This window comes from Scomber japonicus, chromosome 14, assembly GCF_027409825.1.
Source record: "Scomber japonicus isolate fScoJap1 chromosome 14, fScoJap1.pri, whole genome shotgun sequence".
Taxonomy (NCBI): Eukaryota; Metazoa; Chordata; class Actinopteri; order Scombriformes; family Scombridae; genus Scomber; species Scomber japonicus.
Genome location: NC_070591.1, coordinates 1,631,435 through 1,646,434, shown reverse-complemented (window position 1 = coordinate 1,646,434; position 15,000 = coordinate 1,631,435). Strand labels below are relative to the sequence as shown.

The 15,000-nt window shown below is 39.1% G+C and overlaps 1 protein-coding gene across 1 annotated transcript in view; it reads right to left on the bottom strand.

Annotated features, from left to right (window-relative positions):
- Positions 1–14,457: 14,457 nt before the first annotated feature.
- Positions 14,458–15,000, bottom strand: part of LOC128373187 (protein quaking-B-like) — a 31,002-nt gene continuing 30,459 nt past the window's right edge. The window contains exon 6 of the mRNA XM_053333483.1: positions 14,458–14,905. Coding sequence (XP_053189458.1) covers positions 14,496–14,905 — 410 coding nt within the window. The 3' untranslated portion in view covers positions 14,458–14,495. The remainder of the gene's footprint in view (positions 14,906–15,000) is intronic.

The following is a 15,000-nucleotide window of genomic DNA, read 5'->3' as shown; positions in this document are numbered from 1 at the left end:
GTCTTTAAATTCACACTTTAACATTTTGGCAGCAGGAGTGTGACTCTGCTGCCACCTGCTGGTCACATCCTGAACACACAGCAGAGAGCCAGCAGTCAGGATTCATATCATCATATTATTATATTATTATATTCCTTCCTTTCCTTTTTTCCTTCCTCCCTCCCTCCGTACTCCTTTCCTTCCTGCCGTCCTAACTTCCTTTTCTTCTTTCCTTCCTCCCTCCCTCCGTACTCCTTTCCTTCCTTCCTTTCTTTCTTTTCTTCCTCCCTCCCTCCATACTCCTTTCCTTCCTTCCTTTCTTCCTTTCCTTCCTCCCTCCCTCCGTACTCCTTTCCTTCCTTCCTTCCTTCTTTCTTTCTTTCTTTCTTTCCTCCCTTCCTTCTTTCCTTCCTCCCTCCCTCCCTCCCTCCGTACTCTTTTCCTTCCTTCTTCCCTCTTTCTTTGCTCCCTCCTCCTTCCATCCTTGCTTCCGTCCTTACTCCTTTCCTTCTTTCTTCCCTCTTCCTTTCTGTCTCATTAGAGGAAACCAAACTTTACATTTATAAATAATTAAATATCAGACTCGGAGCTGCAGACGGTGTGACATCATTCGGCGGGGAGATGATGTAATACTGTGACATCACTGACACGAGCGGCTGGTTTCCTTTGATCTGAACCTTCAGACGTTGTTTGATCTCAAGACGTTCAGTCTAATAATCAATCATCATTAGACTGATGTGTGTCAAACTGTCACTCACTCATTCATTCTTATATTAGTTTATATTTATTAAACATTTAGATCATCTTCCTCCAGCTCAGCTATTTAAAAAACATAACTGATTTATATTATATAGAAAAACAGATTTATATTCTTCAAATCACATCTAGAATAAAGTATTGATTTGGTATCAGCACTGAATCAGGTATTATACTGAAACATTTCACTAAACTCAACTCAATTCTCCTAAAAAAAAATTTATAAGTGTTATTTATATTTCCATGGTGGATATAATAACCAATGAATATCTGAATATTTGCTGCATGCTGATATTCACAAGAGTTAAACAGCTGCCAGATGATGCATCAAAAATAACTTTCAATATTAATAACAAACAAGCTTTAACTGCACAAACGCATTGTATTCATTTAAATGATAATCAGCCTTCATCTCTTTACACAAACACATTCATCAACAGAATAAATCTTACAAGTTTACAGACCAATAAAAATATAACAGCTGATTATTTCCTCCCGTCTTAAACACCGCTGAGCATTTCCTTACCATCGTGTTAGCAATGAGAGACGTAACATTAGTTTTCTCTCTGTTGACGTACTAGTTTGGTGATTAGCGTCAGGTCCGTCTCCCTTAGCAACCGTCACAGCAGACAGCAGCGTTTTGTCCATGTGAAGCCACCGTAGCTCAACTCTGCTCCACATATTTCACACCTGACAACATTATCCTTTACTTTCTGGAAGCTTTTAAACCACGCTGGACTTTAGTGTGTCTTCATCTGCATCATGTTCCCTCCAGTCAGCTAGCTAGCATGCTAACTTAGTAGCTAGCAGGCTAACTTACTCGCTAGCAGGCTAACTTACTAGCTAGCAGGATAGCTTACTACCGAGTCAGCTAGCTAGCAGGCTAACTAACTAGCTAGCAGGCTAACTTACTACCGAGTCAAAGTAGCCGAGGGCAGCAGTAAAAATTCATTGTTTCAGGTTTTACTTCAACACAACAAGCTTAGAGCTCCTCCTAGTGGCTGACAATGAGAACTGCTCTCCTGTAGCTGTTAATGAAGCCTTCATACTAGACTATACAGCTCAACTCTTCATTAACCCTTTATTGGGCAAATAATTATATTTGGTAACTTCTGTAAATATCCCAAAATATCCTTCCTTCCTTCTTTCCTTCCTTCCTTCCTTCCTTTCCTCCCTCCCTTCTTTCCTTCTTCCTTCCTTCCTTTCCTTCCTCCCTGCCTTCTTTCTTCCCTTCCTCTTTTCCTTTCTCCCTCCCTCGTTCCTTATTTCCTCCGTCCTTCCTTCCTTTCCTTCCTTCCATCTGTTCTTCCTCCCTCCCTCCTTTTCTCCTCCCTTCCTTCTTTCCTTCCATCTGTTCTTCCTCCCTCCCTCCTTCTCTCCTCCCTTCCTTCTTTCCTTCCTCCATCCCCCTGTCTTCTTCCTTCCTTCTTTCTTCCCTTCCTCCCTCCCTCCTTCTCTTTCTTTCCTCCCCCCTACCTTCCTTCTTTCCTTCTTTCCTCTGTCCTTCCTTCCTTCCTTCCTTCCATCCTTCCTTCCTCCCTCCATTCCTTTCAATGAGTGTCTTATAGAGTTAAAACGACCACAACACAAAAGTCAAACTTAGTCACCATGAAAGATTATTTGGTTCTTCTGTTTTAATGACACATCCTTAATTTTTTATCTGAATTAACTGATTTAAACACATTTAGGAGGTGATTTTATTCATTATTGTTGCAGGTCAGAGAAAACAAAGTGATGCAGGAAGCTTCAGATTCTCTTCTTCAGTGTATTTACAGCATATAAAGATGTTAAAATCATATTATATTGTTATCTTGTTGGGACATGAAACAACAAAGTGACGACACAATGAAAATAATTTGTATTTATATATTTATACAAAAGTCTTCAAATACACAAACAGTCAACAGTCATAGAAAAATATAGATTTCATTTCTTCATCAGCGCTTACATCGTTAAAAAAAAGGCCTGGTGATGTCACTATTGATTACAGTTATTTACATTATAAGCTTTTATATAAATTTGACAAATACTGTAAGAATCACACACATTCATTTATAGATCAAAGAAGACAAATGCAAATAGACAACACGTTTAAAGCACTTAGGAAACATGCTGTAAATTTAAAAATGAATAATGTCTTCCTTCATTTTCTAATTTTATTTTCATGTTTTGTCTATTTGCATTTTTGTTTTCTTAAGCTGCAGTTTGTTGACCTCTCCGGGCCACCGTACCTCCCGCCTGGTCACTAAAACACCACACAGACACTCAAAGCCTGTTTTCAAGGTTTCAGGAAAATGTGTTTTTCACCATCTGTAGCAGCCGATAACGTAATAACGACCGATAACGTAATAACGACCGATAACGTAATAAAGATCGATAACGCAATAACGACCGATAACGTAATAACGACCGATAACGTAATAAAGATCGATAACGCAATAACGGCCGATAACGCAATAAAGATCGATAACGTAATAACGACCGATAACGCAATAACGACCGATAACGCAATAAAGATCGTTAACGTAATAACGACCGTTAACGCAATAACGGTCAATAACGTAATAACGACCGATAACCTAATAACGATTGATAACGTAATAAAGATCGATAACGTAATAAAGATCGATAACGTAATAACGACCGATAATGCAATAAAGATCGATAACGTAATAAAGATCGATAACGTAATAATGACCGATAACGTAATAACGACCGATAATGCAATAAAGATCGATAACGTAATAACGACCGATAACGTAATAAAGATCGATAACGTAATAAAGATCGATAGCGTAATAACGACCGATAACTTAATAAAGGTCAATAACTTAATAACGGTCAATAACGTAATAACGACCAATAACGTAATAACGACCGATAAAATAATAATGGTCGATATCGTAATAACGTAATAATGACCGACAACGTAATAACGACCAATAACGTAATAATGACCAATAACGTAATAATGACCGACAACGTAATAACAACCAACAACGTAATAATGACCGCTAACGTAATAACGACCAATAACGTAATAATGACCAATAACGTAACAACGACCGATAACGTAATAATGACCAATAACGTAACAACGACCGATAACGTCATATAATAACGGCTGATAACACAGTAAAGATTCTGAACCGTTACCTTATCATCGTTATTACGTGATCATCGTTACTACGTTATCATCATTACGACGTTATCATCGTTATTACGTGATCATCGTTATTACGTTACTGGCTGCGACATCATCCATTTAGAGTGTTCACATTAGTTGATTAGCATTTAACACAAAGTAGAGCTGAGGCTGAATGTTTGCAGGATTTCACCCAGTTTGGATCAAAAAGCAGTACATTATAACGGGAATGTTTCCAGGGGGACCATAATGAGCGACGGACCCACTTCCTGTTTCCAAAGAGGTAAGTGTAATGTGTAATTCCAACATATTAAGTACTCAGTTCTTTCCTTCTTCCTTCCTCCCTTCTTTCCTTCTTCCTTCCTCCCTTCTTTCCTTCTTCCTTCCTCCCTTCTTTCCTTCTTCCTTCCTCCCTTCTTTCCTTCTTCCTTCCTCCCTTCTTTCCTTCTTTCCTTCCTTCCTTCCTCCCTTCCTCCTGTTTCCAAAGAGGTAAGTGTAATGTGTAATTCCAACATATTAAGTACTCAGTAATTGTTAAACGTTAAACGGTGTGTCATATGACTATATTCGTTTTTAATTTATAGGGGGCGCTGTTGCCCCCGCGTGGGTCCGTCGCTGATTGTGGTCCCCCTGGAAACATTTCCCTTTTCACCTAGTTTGCAGTTCGTTTCCTTGTTTGCTCGTGTTGTGAATATTTGTAACATCGATGAAGGTGTTTTCTGAGTTTGCATGTTATGACCCTTCTCAGCCACCGTACGGTACGGATTGATTAAACACTGACACTCAGCTCGAATCCAGACTGGATAGAAACTGAACCTGTATTGGATCTGAACCAGATGATGGTGATAGATGAAGCATCAGAGGATCAGAGTTATTAGGGTTCATCCTGAGGGGAACATGAACACGGGAACCAACAGCTGCTGGACCAAGCGTCGCTCCGGGGTCGAGCTCTGTGATTGGTGGAGGGTTCAGACCTTCATTATTGCTTCAGAGTCATTCAGTACAGGTCTGCAGTGTGTGTGTGTGTGTGTGTGTGTGTGTGTGTGTGTGTGTGTGTGTGTGTGTGTTTTATTGCAGACACCACAGCAGAAGCAGACCAGCAGGCAGCAGGGTCATCACAAGGACAGGAGGTCAGAGGTCAGAGGTCATGGGGTTAGTGGGCGGCGGCTGGATGGAGGTTAGGAAACACAACAGGAAGAGAAAGAAACACAAAAGAAGATAAAGGAAGTTAGTTTCAGCAGGATGACATCATGAAACAATGATGGATGAAAAAATAAGGAAATCAAACATATAGACGGATGTAGCGTTAGCAGCATGCTAACAGGAGACTCAGCGGGGAAGAACAGCAAGTCTTCTTCTCACAGTAACATAAAATAAACAGTCAGTCAAATATATTAGTTTACTTGTTAGTGCTGGAAACATTCAACAATGTAAAAATACTCCTACAGTAAAAGTACTGCAGTATTATAGTGATGTAGTATGCAGTATTACAGTAAGAGTACTGCAGTATTATAGTGATGTAGTATGTAGTATTACAGTAAAAGTACTGCAGTATTATAGTGATGTAGTATGCAGTATTACAGTAAAAGTACTGCAGTATTATAGTGATGTAGTATGTAGTATTACAGTAAAAGTACTGCAGTATTATAGTGATGTAGTATGCAGTATTACAGTAAAAGTACTGCAGTATTATAGTGATGTAGTATGCAGTATTACAGTAAAAGTACTGCAGTATTATAGTGATGTAGTATGCAGTATTACAGTAAAAGTAGTGATATATTATTATATATGACATCATTAGATTATTAATAGTGAAGCACCAGTTACCTAGTTTATACTACTTTATATACAGTTAGCTAGTTTATACTACTTTATGTACAGTTAGCTAGTTTATACTACTTTATGTACAGTTAGCTAGTTTATACTACTTTATGTACAGTTAGCTAGTTTATACTACTTTATATACAGTTACCTAGTTTACACTACTTTATATACAGTTACCTAGTTTATACTACTTTATATACAGTTAGCAAGTTTATACTACTTTATATACAGTTAGCTAGTTTATACTACTTTATATACAGTTAGCTAGTTTACACTACTTTATATACAGTTAGCTAGTTTACACTACTTTATATACAGTTAGCTAGTTTACACTACTTTATATACAGTTAGCTAGTTTACAACTTTATATACAGTTAGCTAGTTTATACTACTTTATATACAGTTAGCTAGTTTATACTACTTTATATACAGTTAGCTAGTTTATACTACTTTATATACAGTTAGCTAGTTTATACTACTTTATATACAGTTAGCTAGTTTACACTACTTTATATACAGTTAGCTAGTTTATACTACTTTATATACAGTTAGCTAGTTTACACTACTTTATATACAGTTAGCTAGTTTATACTACTTTATATACAGTTAGCTAGTTTATACTACTTTATATACAGTTAGCTAGTTTACACTACTTTATATACAGTTAGCTAGTTTACACTACTTTATATACAGTTAGCTAGTTTATACTACTTTATATACAGTTAGCTAGTTTAGTCCAGTGGTTCCCAACCTAGGGGTGGGGCCCCTCCAAAGGGTCAGCAGATAAATGTGAGGGCTGCTGAGATGATTAATGGGAAAGAAGAAAAAACAAATGTGTTTTCAGTTTTTGGACTTTTTTTCTAATCTTTGATTTTTGCTGAAATATTGGATCATTGGAACATTTATTGAAATGAAAGCATGTGAGAAGTTTAGAGGGAAGAATCAGTATTTGGTGGAGCTGTTAACAACTCATAGGGTTAGGGTTACGGTTAGTAGAACAGGAAGACGACAGTAAACAGTTTTGCTTATTTGACTCAATAATCGTTTTATTGCCTTTTCAAAAGAATCGTTTCTATTTACAACAAACATGGAAATCTTTTCTGTGATGATAAAAAGCAACACTATCTTTTACTAACAGAAGGTTTGAGCAGGTAGCATGCTAACAGCCCTTAGCTTAATCATTCACATGATGTCATAGAAACTTGCATATAAACAGGGAATTCCCTTCTTTTATATAAAGCCCTAAAATAGATCCAAAAATAGAGGAACATTTCTACAGTGGCACTATAAAGCTGCTAAACAGACCTCTACTGTATTCTTCACTCTTTGCAAAATACAAGTAAAATCTTACATTTCATATACATTCCTGCTTTATATATATTTATTTATATATATATATATTTCAACAAGCCACAAGTAAATACTATTTTCTTTGCAACAACAAAAAAATAATAGAAATCAAAAGAAGCTTACAGTAAAACATAAAAAAGTCTCAAGTGGAATACTTTTTGTAAAATGCATTCATACTCTTCATCTTCTCGTCCAGGAAGTGACCTGAAGCTGCTCAGGTTCAGACACATTTATTCTCTTTAAATAATCGTTGAGGTTTGTCGGAGGTTTTAACTGTCTGCTGCGTTGGTGGCGACCAGAGGACATAAAAAGAAATCATCCGTTTGATGAGAGGAGGATAAACGGGACGGATGTAACGGACACAGACGCAGCGGCTCCAGCAGATTGGTGAGAAGTGAGGCGACAAACTTCAGCTGCTTCCTGTTCCTCATTCAGAAAGTTAGAGAGCAAAACGCCAATCACAGAGCTTCACGTTACACTTTAGAGAAACATGAAGTTTAAATCTGAATCTGGAAAGTTTAAGATCAATGATGATGGTAACGCTTTATTTCACTGGTCCCTTCATTCTACACTCATTTCCTTGTTCTCAGTAATCATTTCCAGGTGTTTAATGTTTAATAGTTTAGGACAAAGTATAAAAAGACTAAGAAGAGTGTTGAGTTGGTTTAGTTAGTAAGGAACCAGCCACTGAAGGTTATTTGGGTTCATATGTAGTTCAAACCTTTTTCAACACTTTTAAATCTTTAACTGACAGAAAACACTTCATGTTCAGTTCAGTGTGTGGTAATAATGTGCTAAACCTAAGAGGAGCACATCAATCATTTCTGAAAAAGTAGCAGCTGTGTAAATGAAACTTATTTATTAAACTGAACCAACTGAACACTTTTTTTTGAAGTTGTTTCTAATCAGTTTTATAAAATTGCACCTTTTGCGTAAAATGTGCTAAAAATAAACCATTAAACAGCAAATTACTGTGTTCATACGTATAAGATTATTTAGTCGTATGGGTGTAAGTGAACTCGAGATATCACGTGCACAGACAGACTTTAGTTTTTCTTTTTCTTTTTTTGTTGTTTCTTTTGTGTCTGTAAGGGCACAACATGGCAAGCATTGGTATTATTTAGCCACATCATATTGTACCCATTCGTACTTTTGTCCATTACACTGATGCTAACTATGTTTGGTGCAGAAAAATGTGAAAAATAAAGTAAAAAAAACCCCAAAAAACAGCAAATTACTCAGAAAACTTCATGGAAATAACTCTAAACTTAAAGGACCTGTAATATAAAACGTTACCATGACGATTCGTTATCCAGAGTTTCTATGTTCAGTAACGATCTCCGTGTTAAAGTCTTGAGGAACGAGCAGCCGATGGTTTGAACAACATTTCATTTTCAACACAAGTTGGTTCAGTATGAAGGAGATCAGCTTCCAGAGGCCTGCACTACGAAGCTGGATTAACATACCCAGGCCTCGGGTCACATTCAGGACCAACAAGCAGCTGAACCACGATAACGTTCGTACGTTTTTAGAGTCGGTTAAAAAGTCAGAAACTATTTTGTGTCCTGAGATATTTGTTCGTCTTTTCAACATCATTTTAATGTCTCGTTTAATATGTTCCGTATTTACATTTGTTAATTTCAAAAGGTTTTACTTCATAATTACTAGTTTATTGGTCATGAATGGCCATCTTTTACTTCTGTATTATTATTAGTTATAGAAGTTTTGTCCTTTGACGTGTCTTATCTTTTTTTTTAGAGCTTTTAATTATTTTACAGTGAAGGAAAATTAGGAAATACACGATGAATAAATACAAATATTCAACATTTATCCTTTTATCCTTGATAAAATTAAATTTCTGGATGAGTTAGAAAGCTCTTTTAAGGCAGCTTTTGTTGTTGGGACATAAATGAATAAAAACAAACAAAAGAAATAAAATAGTTGAATAAATTAAACATGGAAAAAATGATTAAGTGAATAAATATTTAAACCCGTTTTTTAAGGTCTCTTCAAAATGATCTGGGGATTGTTTGGACAGATTATTGATCAGGGGAGATTTACTCAGAGATGTTTAACTTTATTTCATTGACAAATCACAAAACATCCTCATCAATAAAGACTTCAATCAGATTTCTTTCCAGTCGACTAAAATATAATTATAATATAAATCGGTGTATCATCGGCGTACGGTGAAACTCATTTTCTGGATTTTTACATTTTTGTCTCAATAAGAGAGAATTTCTTGGACTTTTTTCTCCCAATTATCTATAAAACATCAAATATATGACAAAAGTGCTTTAGAAGTATGATTTAAATTACATATTACTATATATTGGAGAAATGAAACAAGGACGATTTGCATTTTCTAAGGTTTTTCGTTACTGTGGAGAAAAGCTTCTGCCAAGAGAGTACATGTAAAAAATAAAAGCTGTTGATTTGAGTGTTTCAGCTTTAAAAGGTAATGGACTGAAAATAAGCTGTAACCCAAAATGAGTTTGAATTAATAATTAAGTTTCTTTTATTTCTTAATTTTTTTTGCAATAAATTAAACAAAAGTATAACATATTTTAATATTACACTTTGGAGATACATGGTTTTCACAGAAATCATAATCTGTCTCCAAAAACAACAAATAAACTGTCTGTTAATGGATAAAGAAAGTTTTACCATGTTTTTGCTTCTGAAATTTATTCATCGGAAAATAAAAGCACAAAAAAAGAAAAAGTCGTCCTGGAAAAACCAAGATTTCTGAAATTCAAGTTTTGCATTTGTGTTGAAAACGACATGTTGTTTTTTTGCAGTGACATCATATCCTGTGTCCCTGAACGCCACACGGAGCTGCTGGAGCCAGCTGAGGTCCACCTGTCCGCCACCATCACAGCCAGACATCAGCAAACGCACAGGTTTACCGGTTGCACCTGAACGCAACCCGCCGCAGATTAGACGTAAATTAATCGTGTTTGTTTTGACCAGCGGCCGCTCGGACGTTGGAGTCAGACGCCGGAGTCAGACGTCTCCGCGGCGGGTCACACCAGGACTTTGTGCAATTTCATCAGATTTGTTTCATTAAGTTTGTCAGTGTTACCTAAACGTTACTTAGTTTTTGATCAATATCAATAAAATATTACAGTTTGATCTTTTTAGTAACAAAACTCCTGCTGATGGACAGAGACCAGAACGTCGGGACTCGTTTGGACCATTTATCGAGCAGTTTCCTGCCATCCAACGATCCGACTGGTCAAGAGATTTACTTCAACCTTGATCTTTCTGTTTTCACGCTACACTGTGAGTATTTGTAGAGGCTGTACTGTAAACTTGAGATAAAACGAGAATGTAAAACAATTTGATCAGAAAGCTTTGCTCATCTAAGTCGATGTTTTTATGAGATCAGATCGATCTCAGCAGCGAGACGACGACGGCTCACCCGTCCCGAAACGCAATCAGCTCGACATTTGAAAACCGAATTCAACGTGGAAAAAACTAAACTCATTCATGGCAAAAAGTCAAACATTTCTTTTCTGGACTTGGTCTGTGCACACGGATAAATACTTCAGGATGAACACTGTTAGCGAATTTAATGGCGGAGAACTTCAAGCAGGAACGTCTCTGTTCTGTCCGTCAGAGTCACACGTTTCACCTCTGAGTGAGTCGCTCTTATTAAACGTTTCCACCTGTTTCAGTGGTGGAAGAAGTACTCAGATCCTTTACTTAAGTTACCAGAACAATCTAAAAATACTGTATTACAAGTAAAAGCTCTGCAGAAGTATTACCAGAGAAATGTACTGAAAGAATTTCGGACAATTATTGGTGAATCAGTGCATAAACAGCATCAGACTGTGAGATGATGATTTGAAAAAGTTGTTCTGATATAAATAAAATGAGAGCTGGGCGATATGGATCAAATCTAGGGCTGTCAGCGTTAACGCGTTAATGGCGATTAGATTAATGCAATCCATAACGCGTTAATTTTTTAAATCTCATTTTAATGTTGCAAGTCTTTTTGTCCCTTCTCCTCCCCCGTAGACGGCTCCTCTAGCTGTAGCGCTATGCTTTGAAGTGGCCTCCTGCAGTAAACCTACCGCGCTGATGGAAAGTAAGAGAGCTACTGGACTTTTGAACGGCTTGTTTAACTTTAAAACACTTCCAGACGCTTCAGTTGACAAGTCAAAAGTAAAATGCAACCTGTGTCAAACGGAGTTTAACTACCACCGGAGTACGTGGAGTTTGAGTTAGCACCTCCACGCTAAACACCCAGGTGCAGCCAAGCCAGCCTCAGCTCCACCAAAGGACCATTTTGGAGTGTGGGAGTCGCAGCAGAGCCGTGATTGATTCCCAGTTAAGACACTCTGGTAAGAAATGCTTTACATTATGGGCTTAAAACTGCCTTCAAATGGAAAATAACAGGATTTTAAACATGCAATTCAAAACGCCATTAATCACGATTAACTATGGAAATTCTGCGATTAATCTCGATTAAAAAAATTAATCGTTTGACAGCCCTAATAACAACCAAATAACTGAATATCAATATCACAACAACATTGTAGAGACTGTTGGTGCTTTCACTAAATATTTGCACGATGAGATTTTGGATAAATAATCATCGGTAATGTGGATTTAATGATAAAGTTAAAAGGTAAATAATAGAACAGTCTGGTAAGTTCAGAACATTACATTGTTTTACTGTAATCAGCCTTTAAAAGCAGGAAAAGAAAAACACTTTATCGCAATATTACGATATCTAGTCTCATATCAGGATATCGATATGTTGCCCAGCTACATTAAATATACGTAGCACAATATTTAAATACTCAAGTACAGTAAAAGTACCTCAAAATAGCTCCGTACAGTAATCGGTCAAATGTTCTTCCATCATCGGCTGAAAACGTCGTAGACTCAGAGACGGAAGTGAAACGTGCGACTCCGACAGCGAACGAGAGGTTTTGTTAAAATGTAAATCAAGTTTTCTTCTTACAGCTACAGGAACGAATCATTTCTAGTTAAAGTGTTTTTGTTCCGTTATTTGTCATCAACATCGTCGTGTCCTCAAAACAACGGGACAGGAAGTATCAGGAAGTATCAGGAAGTAACAGGAAGTCATCGTCAACTCAGAAAAACCTTTAGTTTCCGTTAGCTGTCAGATCACATGATGACGGCCGGCTGACAGGGCTCAGCTGGTGGACAGGGCAGGCTTCACTAGCACACATCTGGACCGCGTTTCCCAGAATGCACCTGTTGTAGTTCAGGTTGTCTGCTGTGCATTCTGGGAAAGGCAGAGAACAGAGAGAGAGAGAGAGAGAGCGACTAACCTCGGCCTGCCGTCAGCATCCTTTGGTAAGGATGGACGCGCAGCTCTCGCCTCCCAACGTTAGCCGCCACCGCACCTGCACCAGACGGCAGACACCACAAAGCATCATGGAAGACATGGAGTCACCTGAGTCACCTGTCCGCAGCGTCACATGACAGTCCATACAGGTATGTACAGGTACGTCATCACATCTACACATCTACACGCACAGAGAGAGAATCGTTAGAAAAAACACGTTAAGGCACAAAACGAGACGGATTCCGATTACAGGTCGACGTTTGAATCGTGTGATGTCATCGCGTGATGTCATCGTGAGGACGGCGCCCCCTTCAGGTCGCCCGGTTTATCACAGTGTGTTCCTACGATGGAGTATCAGGGCCGGTTGTTGGGAAAACGTCATCAGAGATTTTCAGAATAAAGTCGGAATATCACGAGAAGAAAAAACTGTTGTTCTACTTTTGGGAGAAAATCATAAAATCAAAAAATTAAAAAGTAATTATATTTTTATATATTTAAAGAAAACAATTTAAAAGTCTTAACACAAATACAAAATACATATTAAAACATAATATTTCATGAAAACATAAATGTAAAGTCATAACTGAAAGAATGAAGTCACGACTATTAGACTTAAAATAATAATAATGTAATTTTTTGGGAAAACTAAATCTAAAATTTTTGTGAAAATGTTTTTGGAGGAAAAAAGATGTAATACTTTTTTTTTGAGAGAAAAAGTTTAAATAGAAATTTCACATAAAAAGTAATTTTTAAAGAATGAAGTCATAATGTTGTTAAATTTAATATAATAATAATTTATGTGTTGAAATATTTCGGCTTTATTCTTTAAATCTCAGATTCATTTTCCTGTCATCCTGACAGAACCGACCAATCAGAGAGAAGTCAGGTACGACGCAAACAGAAATAGTTTAGCGGAGCCGCGACGGCGTCGACTCCTAACCCTGCTGCACCACACAGGCTTCATGAACTCTGTCACGTGATGTCAGAGCGTGAGTGACATCAGAGTGTGATGTCAGAGTGTGACATCGCAGCGTGACGTCAGAGTGTGACATCACAGCGTGACGTCAGAGTGTGACATCAGAGCGTGACATCACAGTGTGACGTCAGAGCGTGACATCAGAGCGTGACGTCAGAGTGTGACATCACAGTGTGATGTCAGAGTGTGACATCGCAGCGTAACATCAGAGCGTGACATCAGAGCGTGACGTCAGAGTGTGACATCACAGTGTGATGTCAGAGTGTGACATCACAGCGTGACGTCAGAGTGTGACATCACAGCGTGACGTCAGAGTGTGACATCAGAGCGTGACATCACAGTGTGACGTCAGAGCGTGACATCAGAGCGTGACGTCAGAGTGTGACATCACAGTGTGATGTCAGAGTGTGACATCGCAGCGTAACATCAGAGCGTGACATCAGAGCGTGATGTCAGAGCGTGATGTCACAGTGTGATGTCAGAGTGTGACATCGCAGCATGATGTCAGAGCGTGACATCAGAGCGTGATGTCAGAGTGTGATGTCAGAGTGTGTGCGACAGGAAGCTCAGAGCAACAGTAGTACAAACATCTTCAGCCAATCACAGTAAAGTGGACGCGGTCGTACCTGAACGCTGCAGCGCCGCCCGGTGGACAAACACTGAAACAGCCGAGTCAATAATCCGAAATGTTTCTATTTTATATTTTAAGAACACAAGTCAGCTGTTACGTGTTATTACTCGTGTTATTCATATTAACGTAATTATTGATTACGTCATCATCGATTAGATTCACACTTTATCCCGAAGGAAATGACATCATCACTGTGCTCCATGCAGTGTTTCCTGTTTACGACTTCTGTCAGTCAGACGCCGAACGGGGTGTGTGTGTGTGTGTGTGTGTGTGTGTGTGTGTGTATGTGTGTGTGTGTGTGTGTGTGTGTGTGCATATGTATGTGTGTGTGTGTGCATGTGTGTGTGCGTGTGTGTGTGTGTGTGTGTGTGTGTGTGTGTGTGTACATGTGTGTGTGTGTGTACATGTGTGTGTGTGTGTGTGTGTGTGTGTATGTGTGTGTGTGTGTGTGTGTGTGTGTACATGTGTGTGTGTGTGTGTCTATGAGGCGGAGCGCTTGTTTTCTCTCTCAGGAGGCGTGTCTGAGGAGCAGTGTGGGGGCGGGGCTCCACTGGCCGTGTGGGTGGTGGTGAGGCGTTGGGGAGCAGTCGCAGGAGCAGGGGGGGGCGGGCTTACCTAGCACCCCCCCAGAGTCCAGGGGGTACTCCAAGATGGAGGCCGGCGCCGCCAGAGCGTACGGGTAATCGTACGGCGTGGCGTAGATCAGACCCGACTCGGCGCCCGGCGGCATCAGAGCCGACACGCCCGGGTGAGGCGTCCCATTGGGCAGCACCGTCTGGATCTGACGAATCAGAGGCATGAGGGTGGGGCCTGCGGGGGCGGGGGTACGCAGGGCGGCCTGGGGGGCGAGAACCGGACCGGGACCAGACAGGACACGAGAACTCTGAGAGGAGGCTGCAAGAGAGAAGGCAAGGGAGGCTGAGGAGGAGGGGTGGGGGGAAGAGGGAGGGGGGGAGATGGGGGGGGGGGGGGGGCAGGAGGAGGAAAAGGAGGGGAGGAGGAAGAGAAACATT